The sequence below is a fragment of the Puntigrus tetrazona genome, chromosome 6, assembly GCF_018831695.1.
Source record: "Puntigrus tetrazona isolate hp1 chromosome 6, ASM1883169v1, whole genome shotgun sequence".
In the NCBI taxonomy this organism is placed as follows: Eukaryota; Metazoa; Chordata; class Actinopteri; order Cypriniformes; family Cyprinidae; genus Puntigrus; species Puntigrus tetrazona.
The window spans coordinates 24161351-24177908 of record NC_056704.1 but is presented as its reverse complement, the minus strand read 5'-3'; the positions used below and the strand labels follow the sequence as shown (position 1 = coordinate 24177908).

General features: G+C 37.9%; 2 protein-coding genes across 2 annotated transcripts; one reads left to right on the top strand and one right to left on the bottom strand.

Annotated features, from left to right (window-relative positions):
• Positions 1-270: 270 nt before the first annotated feature.
• Positions 271-8188, bottom strand: mov10a (Mov10 RISC complex RNA helicase a). The gene is made up of 22 exons (XM_043242758.1): positions 8005-8188; positions 7689-7794; positions 7398-7555; positions 6968-7209; positions 6624-6879; positions 6389-6529; positions 6144-6306; positions 5907-6058; positions 5244-5414; positions 5012-5159; positions 4755-4916; positions 4508-4611; positions 4244-4341; positions 4052-4150; positions 3852-3963; positions 3650-3767; positions 2680-2871; positions 2438-2500; positions 2217-2342; positions 1340-1428; positions 833-948; positions 271-749 (listed from the first exon to the last, which is right to left on the bottom strand). Exons 1-22 carry the CDS (start codon positions 8121-8123, stop codon positions 691-693), a joined length of 2994 nt encoding a protein of 997 aa, XP_043098693.1. The 5' UTR covers positions 8124-8188; the 3' UTR covers positions 271-690.
• An 867-nt stretch (positions 8189-9055) lies between these two features.
• On the top strand, positions 9056-16501 carry capza1a (capping actin protein of muscle Z-line subunit alpha 1a). Its single transcript, XM_043242509.1, has 9 exons — positions 9056-9150; positions 11492-11555; positions 12103-12154; positions 12472-12535; positions 12767-12973; positions 13071-13150; positions 14031-14181; positions 15266-15328; positions 15491-16501. Exons 1-9 carry the CDS (start codon positions 9112-9114, stop codon positions 15629-15631), a joined length of 861 nt encoding a protein of 286 aa, XP_043098444.1. The 5' UTR covers positions 9056-9111; the 3' UTR covers positions 15632-16501.
• The last annotated feature ends 57 nt before the right edge of the window (positions 16502-16558 follow it).

Genomic DNA, 16558 nt, shown 5'->3' with positions numbered 1-16558 from the left:
AAGAAAAGTTTTAGTTTATATAATGTGTGTATACTGTGTATATTTATTATGTGTATATATAAACATATGCATTTACACATATAAGAAAACATTTTAGATTTTAAATATATATAAAATAAGAATATGAATATATGTATAAACATATATACAGCACACACAAATATATAATGTAAACAAAAACTTACTTTGGATGCGATTAAACATTTGGCAGCATATTATATTTTATTTTAAAACTAATATATAAATAGTTTTTATATTATTTTAAAACAAAAAGGACCATTTATTTGCTAGAAACATTTTTAATTTATTTTCAGTAAAGTGCTGCAGTAAAGTGCTGAAAAGCATTTGAAACAAGCAAATCTGCATTTTCAGTAATAAAAAATAAAATAAAACAGATTTATGCATTAAATGAAAGAAATTAAGCATTAATAAAAATACAACGCTGTCCAGTGAAAGCGCTAATACGACTCTTTAATCTACGACAGGTTGCACAAGTGCTACAATCTGTCCAGTATTAACTCAGTAGTGTATAATGCTGAATTACCAATTGAATCTTTCATCTGCTTTTCTGGCAGAAATCAACAATAAAATGAGGTTGTCAATACTGCTTTACTGATAAAAATAAATCAAATTTCCATTTTCCCCCGAATGTAAGCTGATGGTCTCGTTGGATTGTTGTAAATCTGGTCCTCACTGCTCAGATCTCCACTCCGGATGCATATGCTGCTGTAGTGGGCTCTCGTCTATATCTGGACACAAACACGCAATGAGTCATGCCAGCACATAATACAGTTACGCTTCAGGTCTGAAAGTGTTACATAAGGCTGCATACCATCGGAGCTGCTGATTTTTAAAGACGCCAGCCGGCTGACCACATCCTCTTCTCCTTCTGCATCCTTGTAGTCGAAGCCGGTGTAGCCCTGCTCGAGCTCACAGTATCGGATAAACCTACGCAAATAAATGCACGTTAATGAACCACTCCGTATCAGTGTGACGTTTCGCAAACGTTTCCTGAAATGACACAGAACCTGTCCCACTTTTTCAAATCCGCAAACAAACAAAATGTAGTATCAATCACGGCCCAATACCGGCGTGTGGTGCTTCTAAATATAACTGTTAGAGAAAAACTGTTTTTTTTTCTTCTGGGCATGTGGCCAGTGTAAAGCTGGGGTCGCTGTTTTGCATAAGAAATGCTAAAATGGTATGTTATAAAAGACATCGGAAGCCAATCAGACGGTTTGTGAGTTCACAATGGTTTTGTAAGTGGTGGTTTTGTGGCAAAATGGGCTTTGTAAATTTGTAAATAGTGGCAGGTTAAGCTTATATGAATATACATTACCTCTGCCAAGTAGGATCCTTGCTTAGGATGACTGGGTTTCCCACCACAATGAGCAAGGCTTTGGCTCTGGTCATGGCCACATTAAACCTCTGTGGGCAACAGAAGGGCTTTACTACAGGGTGGCATTATTTCTCTAATCTAAGTCCAAACAGATGGTCAGAAACATGTGTTTGACCTCTTCTGCTCTGATTATGAGCTTCTGCGATAAACTTTTCAGCTCTTATTCTTGTAGCTAAAACTGGTATTCTATTTCACAAATGCCAACCAGTAGCTTTTGTTCAGACTATCATCAAATGTTCTGGGTTAATATGAATATTAATAATCAGTACAGTAATAATCATGAACAATGATCAAAAACAAAAAAAAAAAAAGCATCACGGTTTCAATTGAGAAATATTGAGCAGTATGCATAATGTTTTGAACGTTGATGATAATAAGGAATAAATTACATTCTAAAACATATTGAAATTAGTGCTGTCAAACGATTAATAGCGATTATTCGCATATAAAATGATGTGAGTGTTTTGGGTATATTTATAATGTGTATATATGAATACACACATACAGTACGTTTTGAAAATATTTACATGTCTATATTTATATTCGTATAACTTATACATACGTAAATATTTTTCTGAAGTATATACATGAATGTCTGTATTTATATATTCATAAATATGCACAGCTCACATACATGTATTATACAAGCAAAAACTTTTATTTAATAGAAACCTAAATTTTAAATTGTAATAATATTGTAGATTAAATAAATCCAGCCTTGATAAAACTTAAAAAAGCATGACTTTTTTTTTTTTTTGTTGATTGACCTCGTTACAAATTGTAAAAATGTGCAATACAATAAAAACAAACTACAGACCTTCTCATTTGAGAGGAAGCCAATGTTGAAGTCTTGGTCCATCTTGACATAGTTGACGCTACTACGGACGGTGGAGACTATGATGACTTTTCTCTCTTGCCCCTGAAACTCTTCCACCGAGCCCACCTACAAGAACCAAATAAAGGAAACAACACAAATGATTTTTAAATAAGCTTAAATAAGCTAAAAGAATTATTAATTAATTAAAATCACAAGCCAACCTTGATGTCTTTCCACTTGTTCAGCTCTGCCACAGTCTTCAGAGCTTTCTGAATTTTTTCCACCTTAAATGAATAGAAATCTTTTGTTAAAGAGTATTTATTTCTAATATTTTATTTATTTTACTATTTCTTTTTCCATAAAATTGCTATAAAATGTGTTTAATCAAAAGTTAAGCCGGTAGGATTTAAATACATTTTATTCATTATTTATTATAAGCTCATTTTACAACACAAAGTCTTGCCTGTTTCCTGTAAGGAGTGATAATGCCAATGTCGTTGGTGCTGAGTTTTGGCAGGCCCTTCTTGCCCTGAGTCTGAATGAGCTTGTTGAGGTAGCTGACGATGACCTCGATCTCAGTCACGTTGAAGAATGAAGGACTGTTTGCCTCCCTTTCATCTTTCCCCATCACTCCGTGAAACACGACAGGAAATCCCTGTTCGTTACAGAAAGAAGAAAAGTGCTTTATTCTTTCATTGTACAATATTTGCACCTTCCCACGTCTTTGAAAAGTGACGCACACTTTGACACACATCATGCACGAAAACCTAGATAACCCAACTACACTAGGGTTCTTTATTGGCATCTATGGTTCCATCAAATAAATCCATGGAACCTTTCAAGATTCCTAAAAATAGTTCTTTGGATTTAAAAATGGTTATTGAAAAAACTGTTCAGTAAAAGTTTCCTTAGGGAACCAAAAACAAAACCTTTGTTTTTAATAAAGTTACACTTTTCGTGCAGCGTGTAGCTATAACTGAACGGAAACATCCCGTACAGTTTTCAACCGTCTATAATGTTATTGTCTCTCAAAAGAAAGAGTCGACTCTGAATCACTCAAACGAGTCGTTTCATGTTGACAAAATGAATCATTAGCACATTGCCGCCCACTTGTTGGTTTTTTCATGTTGGTTTGAATGAAAATTAACATTTATTCTTGCCACTAGATGCTGCTTTTGGGGCATTAAAGGCCCAAAACACTGCTTTTAAAAAAAATCATTGAATGAATAGTTTGGGAACAAATAAGGTAATATAAATGCATATTATATGAAAATAAAAAGTGCTTCTTTGACCTTGCACTTTAACAAGATCACACTGATTTACAAAGTGTGTTCAGTATATTTTGGTTTTAACATCTGATTACCTACAAAACCAGCACACTTTTTGGATTCTGACATCTTTGTCAAACAAAAAAGTTTTTGTTTTTGTGGCACCTTCTTAGGGAGATGCTCCCAGCGACAGAAGGCCTCCCGCTCCATCTGGTTTGCAAACACCTGCAGTTCATTATCGTAGAAGAGCTCGTTGGGGATCTTGAGGATGGCTGGATGAGATCTGGGATTGAGCAAGACAAACTTGACAATAAGTGATCCGTCATAACTTCTGACATAAGAAATGAATGAGAGATCAGATTAGAACCTGTAGTTGCGCAGAAGTTTGGTGACGAAGCGGGTGTCAAATCCAGATTGACCATCCTGGCTCTTCTGATAGAGAGCGTTCTGCTTCATCAGCCTCTCCAGGAGGGACTGACCTGTTTCACATTAAATGGTTTTAAAACATGAACTGTAGCTGTGTTTAAATAGAAGAAATAATGGAATTCATGAAACATCTTTCCATACCCAGTCCGTGAAGTTGGGCCAATGGAGATCTCAGAACGGGGCCCAACTGTTTCGGGTCTCCGGCCAAAACCAGCTGGCCTTTCTCAGGGTCGAGCAAACCTTGGGCAAAGAAAGATAGAGCAGTGTAGAAATGAACGATCTGTTCTTCTAATTCAAGTTCTCATTCTCCTCTGCCATCCTTTCCTTACTTACCCGCCACCCCGATGATACACTCAGGCTCCACGGCTTGTCCGGCCTCATCTATGAAGATGTGTGTGAAGTGACCCTTACCAACACCTCCCGTCACGAGCCTGAAGAAGCCACAAATAGATATTCATTTTTAGCCAGCAGAGCAGAACATCCCAGCTAGCACAAAGTAAATTGAGAGAATATGACAGGACTATTACGGTACTGCACACAATCAGAATGGACAGAGTTTCAGGTGCTATATTAATGTTATGATTGAGCTTGCTGTACCTTCCAGCAGTGACCAGAGTAACAACAATGACACTGTATTGCATCAGATCTTCTCTAGATGGAAGCAGAAAGCTGTCCTCGGCCTCATTCCAGTTACTGTGTTTCTGTAAGGAACAGATATAAGATATATAGATGCATATATATAGATACACAAAACACACACATACAGTATATTATGCAAACAAATACTTTTATTTTATTGTAATACTAATATGTAGTACATTACGGACATATGTGTATGTCTTACCAGCAGCTTCTGTGGTAAAGTGCGTGGGTCTCTACTGGGAGCACAGAGTCGATAGAGGCGATGGCCATCCACATATCCTAATAACCTCTCACACAGGAGGTCACATGCACTGTTTGAGGGAGCGCAGGCCAGGATGTGGGTTGTAGCTTTGGATTTATTCACCTGGAAGCAATAAGCATCAAACAAGTCATGTGTCACATTGCTGTTTAACGCTGTAATAAACACATGAGTGAAGTAGTCCTCAAGATTGCCTTTACCTGCTTTATGGCTTCCACCACTGTGACAGTTTTGCCTGTGCCAGGGGGTCCAAAGATGAGGTAAGGTGCTGGTTTGGATGTGCCCGACAAGATGTGCTGCACTGCCGCCTTCTGCTCAGGGTTGTTCTCTAAATCTTTATTGAACATGCTTGAGGACAAACACAGTAAGGATCAAAATTCTTAGTCAATAATTTTTTTCCAATAATTTTTTTATGTGTGTGTGCATGCAGACCTGAGGTGTGGAAGTGCAGTGTGTCCAGTGCCCTTATCAGAAGGGAACAGCACATCTCCCAGACGGTGCTGACCAGCGAGCTCCACTGCCCTGTGTTGGAGCCTTATGGGGAAGCGATTGATGTTGAACTCCACATTGAACTTCATATTGCTGACAAACTTCTGGAGGAGCCTACAAACACAGAGGCAAAGATGTTAGTTCATGTTCTTTTTTTCTTACGCCTAAAAAGGCTACATTTATTTAATTAACGATATAGTAAAAAAAAATGTTTTTTTATTATTATTATTATTTTAAAATACTACAAAATGTAATTTGTTCCTGTGATGCAAAGCATCATTACTCCAGTCGTCTGCGTCATATGATCTTTCAGAAATTATTCTAATGTCTGATTCTAATCTGATTTGTTGTTCAAGAAATTTTAACATTGTTATCAATTCTGAAAATAGCTTCATATTTTTGGTGGAAACTATGACTAATGAACAGAATGTATTTAAAATTGATTTTTTTTTGTTTATTACTTTTGATGATACCTTGCTGTATACGAGTATTCATTTATTTTTATAAAATGTAAATAACACAAAATTAAAGCATGTCATAATATGTTTACTATTCATGAAAGCTACATACTGTGTTATAATTGTATAATATTTTTACATTTCTTACTTCTTGTTGAAGCCGAGTTTAACTCTATCAAGTTCTACACGATGGACATAGCCTTCATAGACAGTGATGGGCTGGTTCCTGTCCTCTGAAAGACAGACATTCAGTTTATCTCCTCGTAGTACGGACGGTCTGTTCTCTGCCACCCCTGGTACCTGAGTTAAAGACAGAGATAAAATTGCAAGAAAAATAAAAAAATCACAACACATTTGGCATCGGATAATTGTACTTCTCACTCACTTTGAGAATGAGCAGCTTTTTGTTTGATTTGTCGAGGGTCATGGTCTTGCCGTAGAGATCGTACTTCTTGATGTCCACCTCCATCTGAATCTCTTCTAAGTGTAGGAGGAGGTGAAAGCGCTCAGTGTAGTTCTTCATGCATAGCTCGCTGTCCAGCACTCGCCTGGGAACATTCAGATACATACTCAGAGAGAGAGCTGTGCTGCTAACTTCGAGCTTCAGTACATGAATTTCTTTTCGCTTGCCTCACTCTGGGAAGTTGCTGTCTCACTGGGGGCGAAAGGCGCTCAGAGTCCTCCAGCTTGTGTTTGGCCAACTCTTTCAAGTAGGCTGGGTAATTATATGAATTCAGTTTCACTGTAACCCTCAGAGTATGTGTGATTGAACTATGAAAATACAATGGGAGAAAGAGTGATTTAACAATAGACAGATGGACAGACACATAGATAGACATGGATAGAGAGATGGATGGATGGATACCTCTCAGGTGGTACCCCTGGTTCCACAATCCTTTTCTCTGGCCGGAGTCGCCTGTTCTGTTTGGGGTTATATGGACTCTCTGGTCCCAGTGTCTCAGCTAGCCCAGACTGAACCACTGCCTCCAGTTCCCGGACTACACAGAAGGGCTTAGCAGAACCCGGAGGATCTGCCTCTGGACAGAACTCAAAATACATGGTGGCTGGAAAGTGTCCGTGGTGTTGGACCTGGTAATGCACTTCAACAGCATAACTCTCATCTAGCAGAGACATTTTTGTGAGCATCATAATTTAATTTGAACATCCATCAATCTATCTATCTATCAGATGGCAGTCTATTTTTCTCACCTGGACAGAGAAGAAGAGGAGAAACACGGTTCACTCTCCTCTCATCTATGAGAGTGAAGCAGCGCATCTTGTGCAGGGCTGTGTAGTACGTGAAGTACACGCACTTCTCGCCATGGTTTACGATGTGAAACTTCACCACAAACAACTTCCCCTGCTCCTTGATGATGAACCTAACCTTCCCTTTGGTGTCCTTGGGGTCAGAGGTTATTTCGACACCTCCTTTGTCCTTGATGAGTTCATCTCTGAAAGAGAAACACACATGACAAAAAGTAAAATGTTGCCTGTGATCACATACGTATGATTCATTTTTTACACATGCATCATGTATTTAAAAGCGATTTATATATATATATATATATATATATATATATATATATATATATATATATATATATATATATATATATATATATATCTGTAAGATAATCACCGTTTCACTCTGAGTTTGTTAATGATTTCCGAAGCAAGCTTTCTCTTTGGGGTCAGGACAGGTTTGGGGGAAGAGGATGCTGGGACAGATTCTGGGGCCGATGTGCTGGTGTTCTGCTGTGTGAAGGACTTCCACTGATCGCAGTAGTACACGCGCACCTGTCAGACGAGGAGAATGATGAATAAAATGAATCAGAATAAACGTAAATATGCAATACGAGTTTCTTGGCAAATGAACCTGACAAATAAAGACACTACATGTGCAAGACAATATATGTTCATTTGATTTCACCTTTGGTTTCCCGTGAAAAATAACTTTCCCATGCCTTATACTGGCTTTTTTAAAAAATGTTAAGGCACCGATCACATTGGAAAATTTGGGTTCTTTACTTCCATCCCTGAAAAAAAGGAGAAAAACAAAACTATCGCATCAATGCAGATCCTGTGCTGTGATATCACACACAGCACTTGTACACAAATGCCACAGTGTGTTTTATTTCAAACTTTGTGGATACAAAGACAAGGCAAAGCAAAACCTGACATGAATGAATCTTGTAAAACAGTTGTGGCGGATACTGAGCAGATGACTCTGAGTCATAGTAGCAAACCTTTTAAACTCTAAGTTGTAAATATCCCGAAGTTCGTTTCTGTCTGTTTTCGAGATCCTCTGCCCCAGAAACTCCAGGAAATCAAGCCCTACTTCGTATGATGTTTTGAGAGAAGGCATTGTGCTGTTGTTTATATGTCAGTAGTTTGGGATGGAGTAGGCGATTCCGGAATCGAAACTGACTGTAGTACGCAGTCTAACGGTGACCAAGCAAGGGTACGTCAGTAAATGATTGTATTGGGTCTCAAACGGAGGAGATAATTTTATCACTATTTTTTTAGTCACTTGACTGCTTGAATGATGAATCCATCTATGAATGAAAGTTCATAAACAACTTAAACATCAAAAGGAGTCAATTCCTTGCAAACATACGCGGTTACATGTTATACATTTTTATAATGAGAAACTCTCTTTAGGGACACTCCCTAAATCTGTTGCGTTACATAAGATCCATAGAGGAGATACACTTTTCATGGATAGTTAATTATCCGGATGGGGTTATTTCATTCAAAACTCAATGAGGATCGGTAAATCTACAATCTGGAAACTAGACATCTCTATTTCCGTCAAGTCAGAGAAACTATTGATCATAACCAAATATGGACTGATTAAATTTTTATTGAGTAGATTATAATATATAATGGAAATTTAGACACTATGAACAGTTTATGCTAGGTAAAATAGTTTATAATAGTAGTATCATAAAAAGGCACAAAATAAAATAAATCTAAATAAATATTTGGTATGTCATACTTATGGAGAGGCTTTGAAACATTTCGTATTGAGAGCAACACATTATAATATAATAGAAATTCTGGGGCATAAATAGGATACAAAACTTCTACCTGTAATATACCTGAATAACCGTGTAAAGGGTTATATATTTGATACAAAGTCTTTAAAACACGAATGACAAAATTTGAAAGAAACATTTACTGAATCAAATTATTATGAAAAACAAAAACGTATCCGTAAGGTCAGTGCCAACGTTTTTTTTTCCATTAAAGCTTATAAGGTATACAAAGTGTAATAACTTCGAACTCTTTTGTCATGTTTAGGATGGTTTTCCCGTGATGCAGTTTGACAGGGTAGGTCCAGTTGAGCCAAGATGGCGGACTTTGAGGAACAGCTTTCCGACGAAGAGAAGGTATGTGATTATCGATTCAGGATTATTCAGTGATTTATCTTCCCTCCACTGTTGCTGAGACATGCACAACTGATTTATTCTCACGAACATGTCATAAATGTTACTACGTACACAAAATGTTCGCAAAATCCTCGATAAACAGCCTGCTAAGGAAGCTAGCAAGCTAACTGAAACTCGATCTAATCGATGATCGCACTCCTAACAGGCGCTAGACTGTGTGTATAGCGAATGAGATTAGAGATAAATATTACTAATACTTAACTACTCTATGTAGAATTTTTTTTCTATAACATAGTATTTGCGATTTCACTTCAACATGGGAAGTATTATTCAGTTTATGGTCTGTTAGGAGAGGCTGGTGCATCTTAACCAGGAAAAATCACTTCATCAAACGACAACAACTTAAGACAACACTATGAAATATTTTCGTATATATTTGTGACCATTCACTTTTTTGATATTTTCTCTCATAACTTAGTGTTTTAGCACAGTTAATTTTCATACAAAAACTTATTTAAGATCAGTTTTCCCGCGTTATGTATTTGTTTGTAATGGTATACAATATATAAATGTCTACATTTACATGTCGTTTTGGAGATCAAGAGGAAGTGGGTTTTTTTCAATAAAAAAAAAAAACAGGGGCGCAACCTCGGCTCTGGTATTGTTTGTATTCTCAGCTGAGTGTCGGCGACCCAGCCCTCTTTCTGCATGCTCTTACATGCGAGCGGCTCTTTCCTGTCTCACGCCCCCTCCCTCCGCCGCCGAGCCGGCGCGAGTCGAAGGCTGTTCTAATCCGCGGACTCCCCCCTCCGCCTTCGGAAAACAGTCGTGTTGAGGCCAGTTGAAGGAGGGGAGAAGCATTTCAGAAATGCTTAGATGTGAAAAGTGTTGCAGCTGCAAACTGCTCAAGATTGGCTAGATGTGATATTTAGATTTCACTGTTGTATTATTCAGCCCGCCAGTAGGAGTGGAAGATAGACAAAAACTTGTCTTGTGCTGCAAGGCACAGGTTTTCTATGATTAAAAAAAAAGCAGCAATGAAATTATTAGCTGTACATGATAATACAGGATAAGTATGCAAAATGCACTAAGTATTTAGATGTTTTGTCATATTTCTCACTGCCTATCAGTAATCGGTATCAGTAACTTGTTTGAGCATGTGATCGGACAAGGAAACCAAGATTAGCAATTATTTTAGTCATCTTGTGATTGGAAAAAAAGGTGAATGTATGCTTTGTTTTCTATGAACAGATTTTCCACATAGATGCTGTATCATTTACTGGCCGTTTCTATTTCTTAATGTTTGTAAAATGGTGTATTTTATATTTATAGAAATGCATATACACGTTTTCTTTTAAAATTATTGGCTCAGTTTTTGAAGAGTCTCTATTGTACAGTATTTTAAAACTTAATTTATTCCTGTGATGCACAACTGAATTTTCAGTTTCAGTCACTCATGATATATACTGTCTCCAAACGTCTAACCAATATTTTTTTTGTTTGTGTTTTTGCATGTGTTACTAACAGCATAATATAGGAAATGGCACCCATCAGAAAAGCCTGTTTTTGTTGCACCCGTTTTAGCTGTGATGAAATGAATGCTTTGGAGAAATAAAACCCTAGACATCCTGGATTACATCTAGACTTAACACAGAACTAAAAGTTGTTATATGATGCATAAGCAGTGACACGTTTTCTTAAGGTCTTACAGTGTGATTTTAAACCATTATGTTGCATTTCCACCGTGATTTATTTATTGATCTGCAGCTCGATTATACTTGTTGGTGGACAGAATGCTCTACAGGTGCTCTTTGTTTGTCGTTAGTCTGTTTTTGGCAGACCCTGTAGAGGTTTTCACATTCGGAAGTGCTGGAACGGGGCCAGAATGGGAATCGTCATTGGAGCCAGGGCTTGACTCTCTGTCACCTGCCCTTAATGCTTACATGTGCACTGCTAAGAAAAGCCTTATTTCTACAGCCTTCTAAGGTTGTGGCACAGAGAGGGGCTCAGTCTGTCATCTCAGGTAGCAGTTGACCTGTTTTCAAAGGAAGCACAAAGACACACCAGCTTCCTTTAGTCGATATGTGTTTTTTAAGTTGCTTGTAGCTCCTAGAGTCTCTGGAAAGGAGTGACAGTGGCATTAGGCTGGGGTTCATTAAAAATCGCTTGTATGCGCAGAACACCCCATTCCGCCTGTTCTTGAACAAGACAGTTTTTCTTGGGTATTTTTGAGGTGTTTTCTGCAATAGTTTGAATAAACAATTGACTCCTCGGTTGTGAGTTTTGCGTGTGCAAACAGTGCTCTTGTTTTCTTCACAAGTGCTTTTGTTTTTTTCCTCAGGTCCGCATTGCTGCAAATTTTATCATCCACGCACCCCCTGGAGAGTTCAACGAAGTCTTCAATGGTAAAATATTCATGCATCATATACACTCTACGGGCATAACAAGCAACAAAACAATTACTTATTCAGACAGTTTGATTTTAATAGATTTTAATGTTTGTGTAGGAAGTCTCTTATCTTCACCAAGATTGCATTTATTTGATTGAATAACAGTAAAAACAGTATTATTGTGAAATACTATTACAATTCATCAGCTTTTAGTTTGAATGTATTTTAAAATGTAATTTATTTATGTGATGGTAAGTTGAATTTTCAGCATAAATACGCCAGTCTTCAGTGTCACATGATCCTTCAGAAATCATGCTAATATTGTCGATTTGCTGCTCAAAAAACAATTGTTAATTTTTTTTTGTCTGTATGCATGTCTTAATTGTAAATTGTGATACAATTTATAAAGTTTTAATTTCTTTTAAAAACCAAAAAAAAAAATCTTACGGCCCCCTGTTTTTTTGAACAGTGTTACGTTAGGAGGAATATATTTTTATGTCACTATATGAATTGCTGTCTGACTTTCTCATGATATCACACCACGTCTTTTCTTTGGTTTCAGATGTGCGGCTACTGCTCAATAATGACAATCTGCTCAGGGAAGGGGCGGCTCAGTGAGTAGCCTGTATTTATTACAGTATATGAATGCATGTTATAATACTATCCTGCCTGGCTGCTTCTACAAGCAAAATAAATTCTCTTCAAAAGATTACATGAGTACACAACCGGTTTTCAGTGTCTCTTTCAGTTCAGATACCCATTCACAGTATGAATAGATCTATAGAGAAGTGGTATGTGTAGCTCTGTGGCTTTATCAAAGCCCTTTATTTAAGTTAGTTCAAATTTTGTGAAACAGTAATGAATGATGAATTGATAACGTCACGAATTATGAATGCATTACATTAAACGCGTTGTTTTCTGTTTGTGACAGTGCCTTTGCCCAGTACAACATGGATCAGTTCACGCCTGCTAAACTTGATGGAAGTGAAGATCAGGTGATTGCAACAATCACTTTTGAACTGAAATTGAACTGAATTTCTTAACATGCATTCACACAGTCACATCGTGCTTGATGTGCCAGTGTACTTTACTGTACATTTTGTTCAGAAATACAATGCTATTGAGATCATTTCAATCAGTTGCCAAATGCACAACTACAACTTTCACAGTACATAAGAAGAGTCTGTTTAAACTTGAACGTTGTATGAAATGCTTCCGAGCTGCAGGTTTTGATCACAGAGCACGGAGACCTTGGCCACGGACGGTTTTTTGACCCTCGCAAGAAACAGTCGTTCAAGTTTGACCACCTGAGAAAAGAGGCGACCGAGCTGCAGTCTCATGAGGGTGAGGCGGCCCTCAGGCCGTGGAGGGAGGCTTGTGACGAAGCTCTGAGGGCGTACGTCAAAGATCATTACCCCACTGGAGTCTGCACTGTGAGTTCACTAGCTCTCGTTTTCTCTTGTTAAAGAAATAGCTCATATAATAAAGTTCTCAGTGTTTTTTGCTGACAGATTCTTGCATTGTTTTTAGGTTTATGGGAAAACCATCGATGGACAGCAAACTATCATTGCTTGTATCGAAGGTCATCAGTTTCAACCCAAAAATTTCTGGTAATTTACCGATATCATTTCTTACCTCCTCAAAAAATTAAAATTCAGAAATAATAATAATAGCAAGCACATACTCCTAAACTGTGTCCCAAATGATGCAGTGTACACTATGCTCTTACGCACCATGTACTTAAGTACTCAACCTTATGTAGACCTGGCAGCAAGCTGGTATAAAATATATATCACTATATTCCTACTATACATATAAATTAAATCTATTTTATCTAACCTAACGTTTTTATTGTTTCGCATTTAGCTAAAGATAAAACCCTGGCAGTGACATTATTGTTTGATTTCTCAGGATTCATCCGTTGAAGTTGGTTGAGAGAAATCCTCTTGTGCTTGCTCTTGTGGAATAATAATTACGTGTACTTTTGACTAATACCAATCATAATAGTTGTTCACTTTTTGCCTTGCGTGATACTGTATGTCTGACGCAGTTACTGGCTTTGTTCCAAGTATGATATATGATCTTCAGATGCGAGGAATGAGCTCTGCACCCACCCAGATCATGACCCTACTGTATCTGGAGACTATTATGTGTCTTTTGAATGAAGAGCAGGTGCACTAGACTGCAAAGGTCACCTACTCGTAGTCCTGACAATCTAGCTTTGCTCTTTCACACATACAGATATCACACGGCTTAGCGGCATAAAAGAACGTCATCTTCAAGCATTGTGCACAGACGCTGAGATGCCGTGTTATATCCATGACGTGGATTTCTAGAAACTAAACACTGAATAGTTTTTGCATACTATAGTAATTATGATGGATTGCATGCCCCGTTGGCTTCTGTAGTAATAGAAATGCCATCAGTCTCGTTCTTCTTGTCCGTAAGACCAATTAGCGGAACACTTCCTCCATTTTTGTCTGCGTGCAGGAACGGCCGCTGCCGATCGGAATGGAAGTTTTCCATTTCTCAGCCCACTGCTCAGGTGGTGGGAGTCCTGAAGATCCAGGTTCATTACTATGAGGACGGCAACGTGCAGCTGGTCAGCCACAAGGACGTGCAAGAGTCTCTGATCATCTCTGTAAGTTATTCGAGCCTGAGCTGCTTGGGTTCTTGAGTGAGCGTTCTTCCTGTTCGTGAGTCAGTTGAACACAAACAGCCCGTCTAATGAAGGAACAGATCCGGCTGCCCTATGAAAGACTTGTCTTATGACAGTGGGTGCGGTGCTGTTGTGAAGCACTTGGTGTTTGTTTGGTACATCTGTTTGTGGACTTTTGAATTGTTGCTGCCTGGCATGTCAGAATGATACTTGCTGGTTAAGATTAAGATGCAGTCCGTAACATGTGGCGCTCTAGTTAATAAAAGCGTCTTGTGGAAGAACATCGTAGCCGGAGATACTTCTCTCTGTTTACGACTATGGGGAATCACTCCGCAGCGGTACTTACCCCAACCAGTCGAAATGTTAACATTTATTACAGGTGTACCGTAGTTAATCAGGACAAGCCAAAAACACGATTTGGAAAATGGATTTGTGTTATATAAATTTTGAACACAAAAAAAAAGTTACGTACTCCAGTTAAGTTTAAGCTACCATTGAAAAGTTTGTCAGTCTTCATAGTATTACTGATTTTACTGTTGGTTTGGGTTTTTTTATTTTTATTAAATAATTGCTGACTTTATGAGTCTTCTTTCAACAACATGGAAAAAATACTTGCCAAACCCCAAACTTTTGAATGGATTTTCTTAAGCTTTTAAACTTTTTTCGTTAAAGTGGTATAAATTAATATAGCTTTTTTTTTTTTTTTTTTTTTAAAGGAATGTACAGTTCTAATTCTTCATTTATAAATTTAGTTTACAAATCTCTTTTCCCAAATTCCCAAAACTCACTAATGACATGAGGATGACAAAAAAATTATAAAAAGCATCAGTGAAACACCTGACGTTCTTCATTTTCCTTTTAATTTTGTTGTACTGGCACCATATGCTTCTTTGTTGAGAAGAAAGTATGAAATCCACTTAATTATGACCAAAAGGAACTAATTAAATCACTAAAAGAAACGAGCACTGTTAGAAATACGTTTGCAACTTCTTTTTAGGAATTATGAGTGTTCAAATGTACCACTTTTGGTCATTTGATAATTACTTGTGCTCTTCTTTTTCAACAGAATGAGGTACAGACTGCCAAGGACTTTGTCAAAATCATTGAAAACGCTGAGAATGAATATCAGGTTTGTTGATTTTTTTTGATTGCTTGCTCATTATATTATTGCAGTTACTGCAGTGGCATGCTAGTCTTGACGGAGGAAGAACTAAAGTGTTTTAAAACATCTGATCAGATCTGCGCTGCGTGAAAAGTCATAGAGTGAGATTTCCTGCCGTTTGCCTTCCAGACGGCCATCAGCGAGAACTACCAGACCATGTCTGACACCACCTTCAAGGCCTTACGCCGGCAGCTTCCCGTCACCCGTACCAAGATCGACTGGAACAAGATCCTCAGCTACAAGATCGGCAAAGAGATGCAAAACGCTTAGACACACGGCATGCCTCCTCTCCTGCTCGCGTTACAAGCAAAGAGACAAGCTACGATGGGCCCATTTCTAAACCTGAACCTATACCTGAATCAAGGGCAGGGCCAAGGCTAGAAGGTCCTTCAAGAAGTGTGCTAAAAATGTGTCTGTCCTTTTTTTTCGTTCGTTTGTTTTCCAGAAGCCACGGTTTGACCTCAGCTGAAGAGACTGCCTCCTTTTCTGTATTGTAGGGGGGCTGCAAGCTTGTTTTAATGGGTTTAGCAAACGGTTTTGCTGTTGAACAAATACCTCCCACGACACCAGTGTACAGCGTCATAAATGGCCCCCTAATATCACTTATGCTCCCCCTAGATCAGCGTTCCCAGTGCTTGACACACTGAACTTTTATTGCACTTAGCCCATATGATCAATTGAGTCCACTTTGTTTACTTTTTTTAGCTACTCCGCAAAGTTTTACTTCATGTTGAGTCATAAGATATAGTTTATCGATACGTAGCCCATCAAATCTCTCTGGCTGGTCACAATGAATGTCATCAGTTGGTCATCACTGTGTTGTTTTCCAACCTAAAGATTTTTTTTTTTTAAAGCGATGTAAGGTGCCATCATTTGAATGTGCTGTCAATTGATCAGAGAGAGGGTTGTGCCAAAGTGAGCGTTGTATTTGTACAGTAAGTCATTTCAGGTTACTGTTCTGTGTGGAAATGGTCCCGCGTCGTACTCTGGTGTCTAAGATTGGTATATATACTGTATGCAGTTACACAGAATATTTGTTACCCCTCACTTCAGCCTCCTACCCTAGCTTTTATTGCTAACTATTTTTTACAAAATGTAAGAACAAATATGATCCCAGAGGAATAAATGATTTGCACCAAACTGACTTCATTACTGTTATTTATAATGTATTGTAAAACCGTTTAATGTCATAATTAA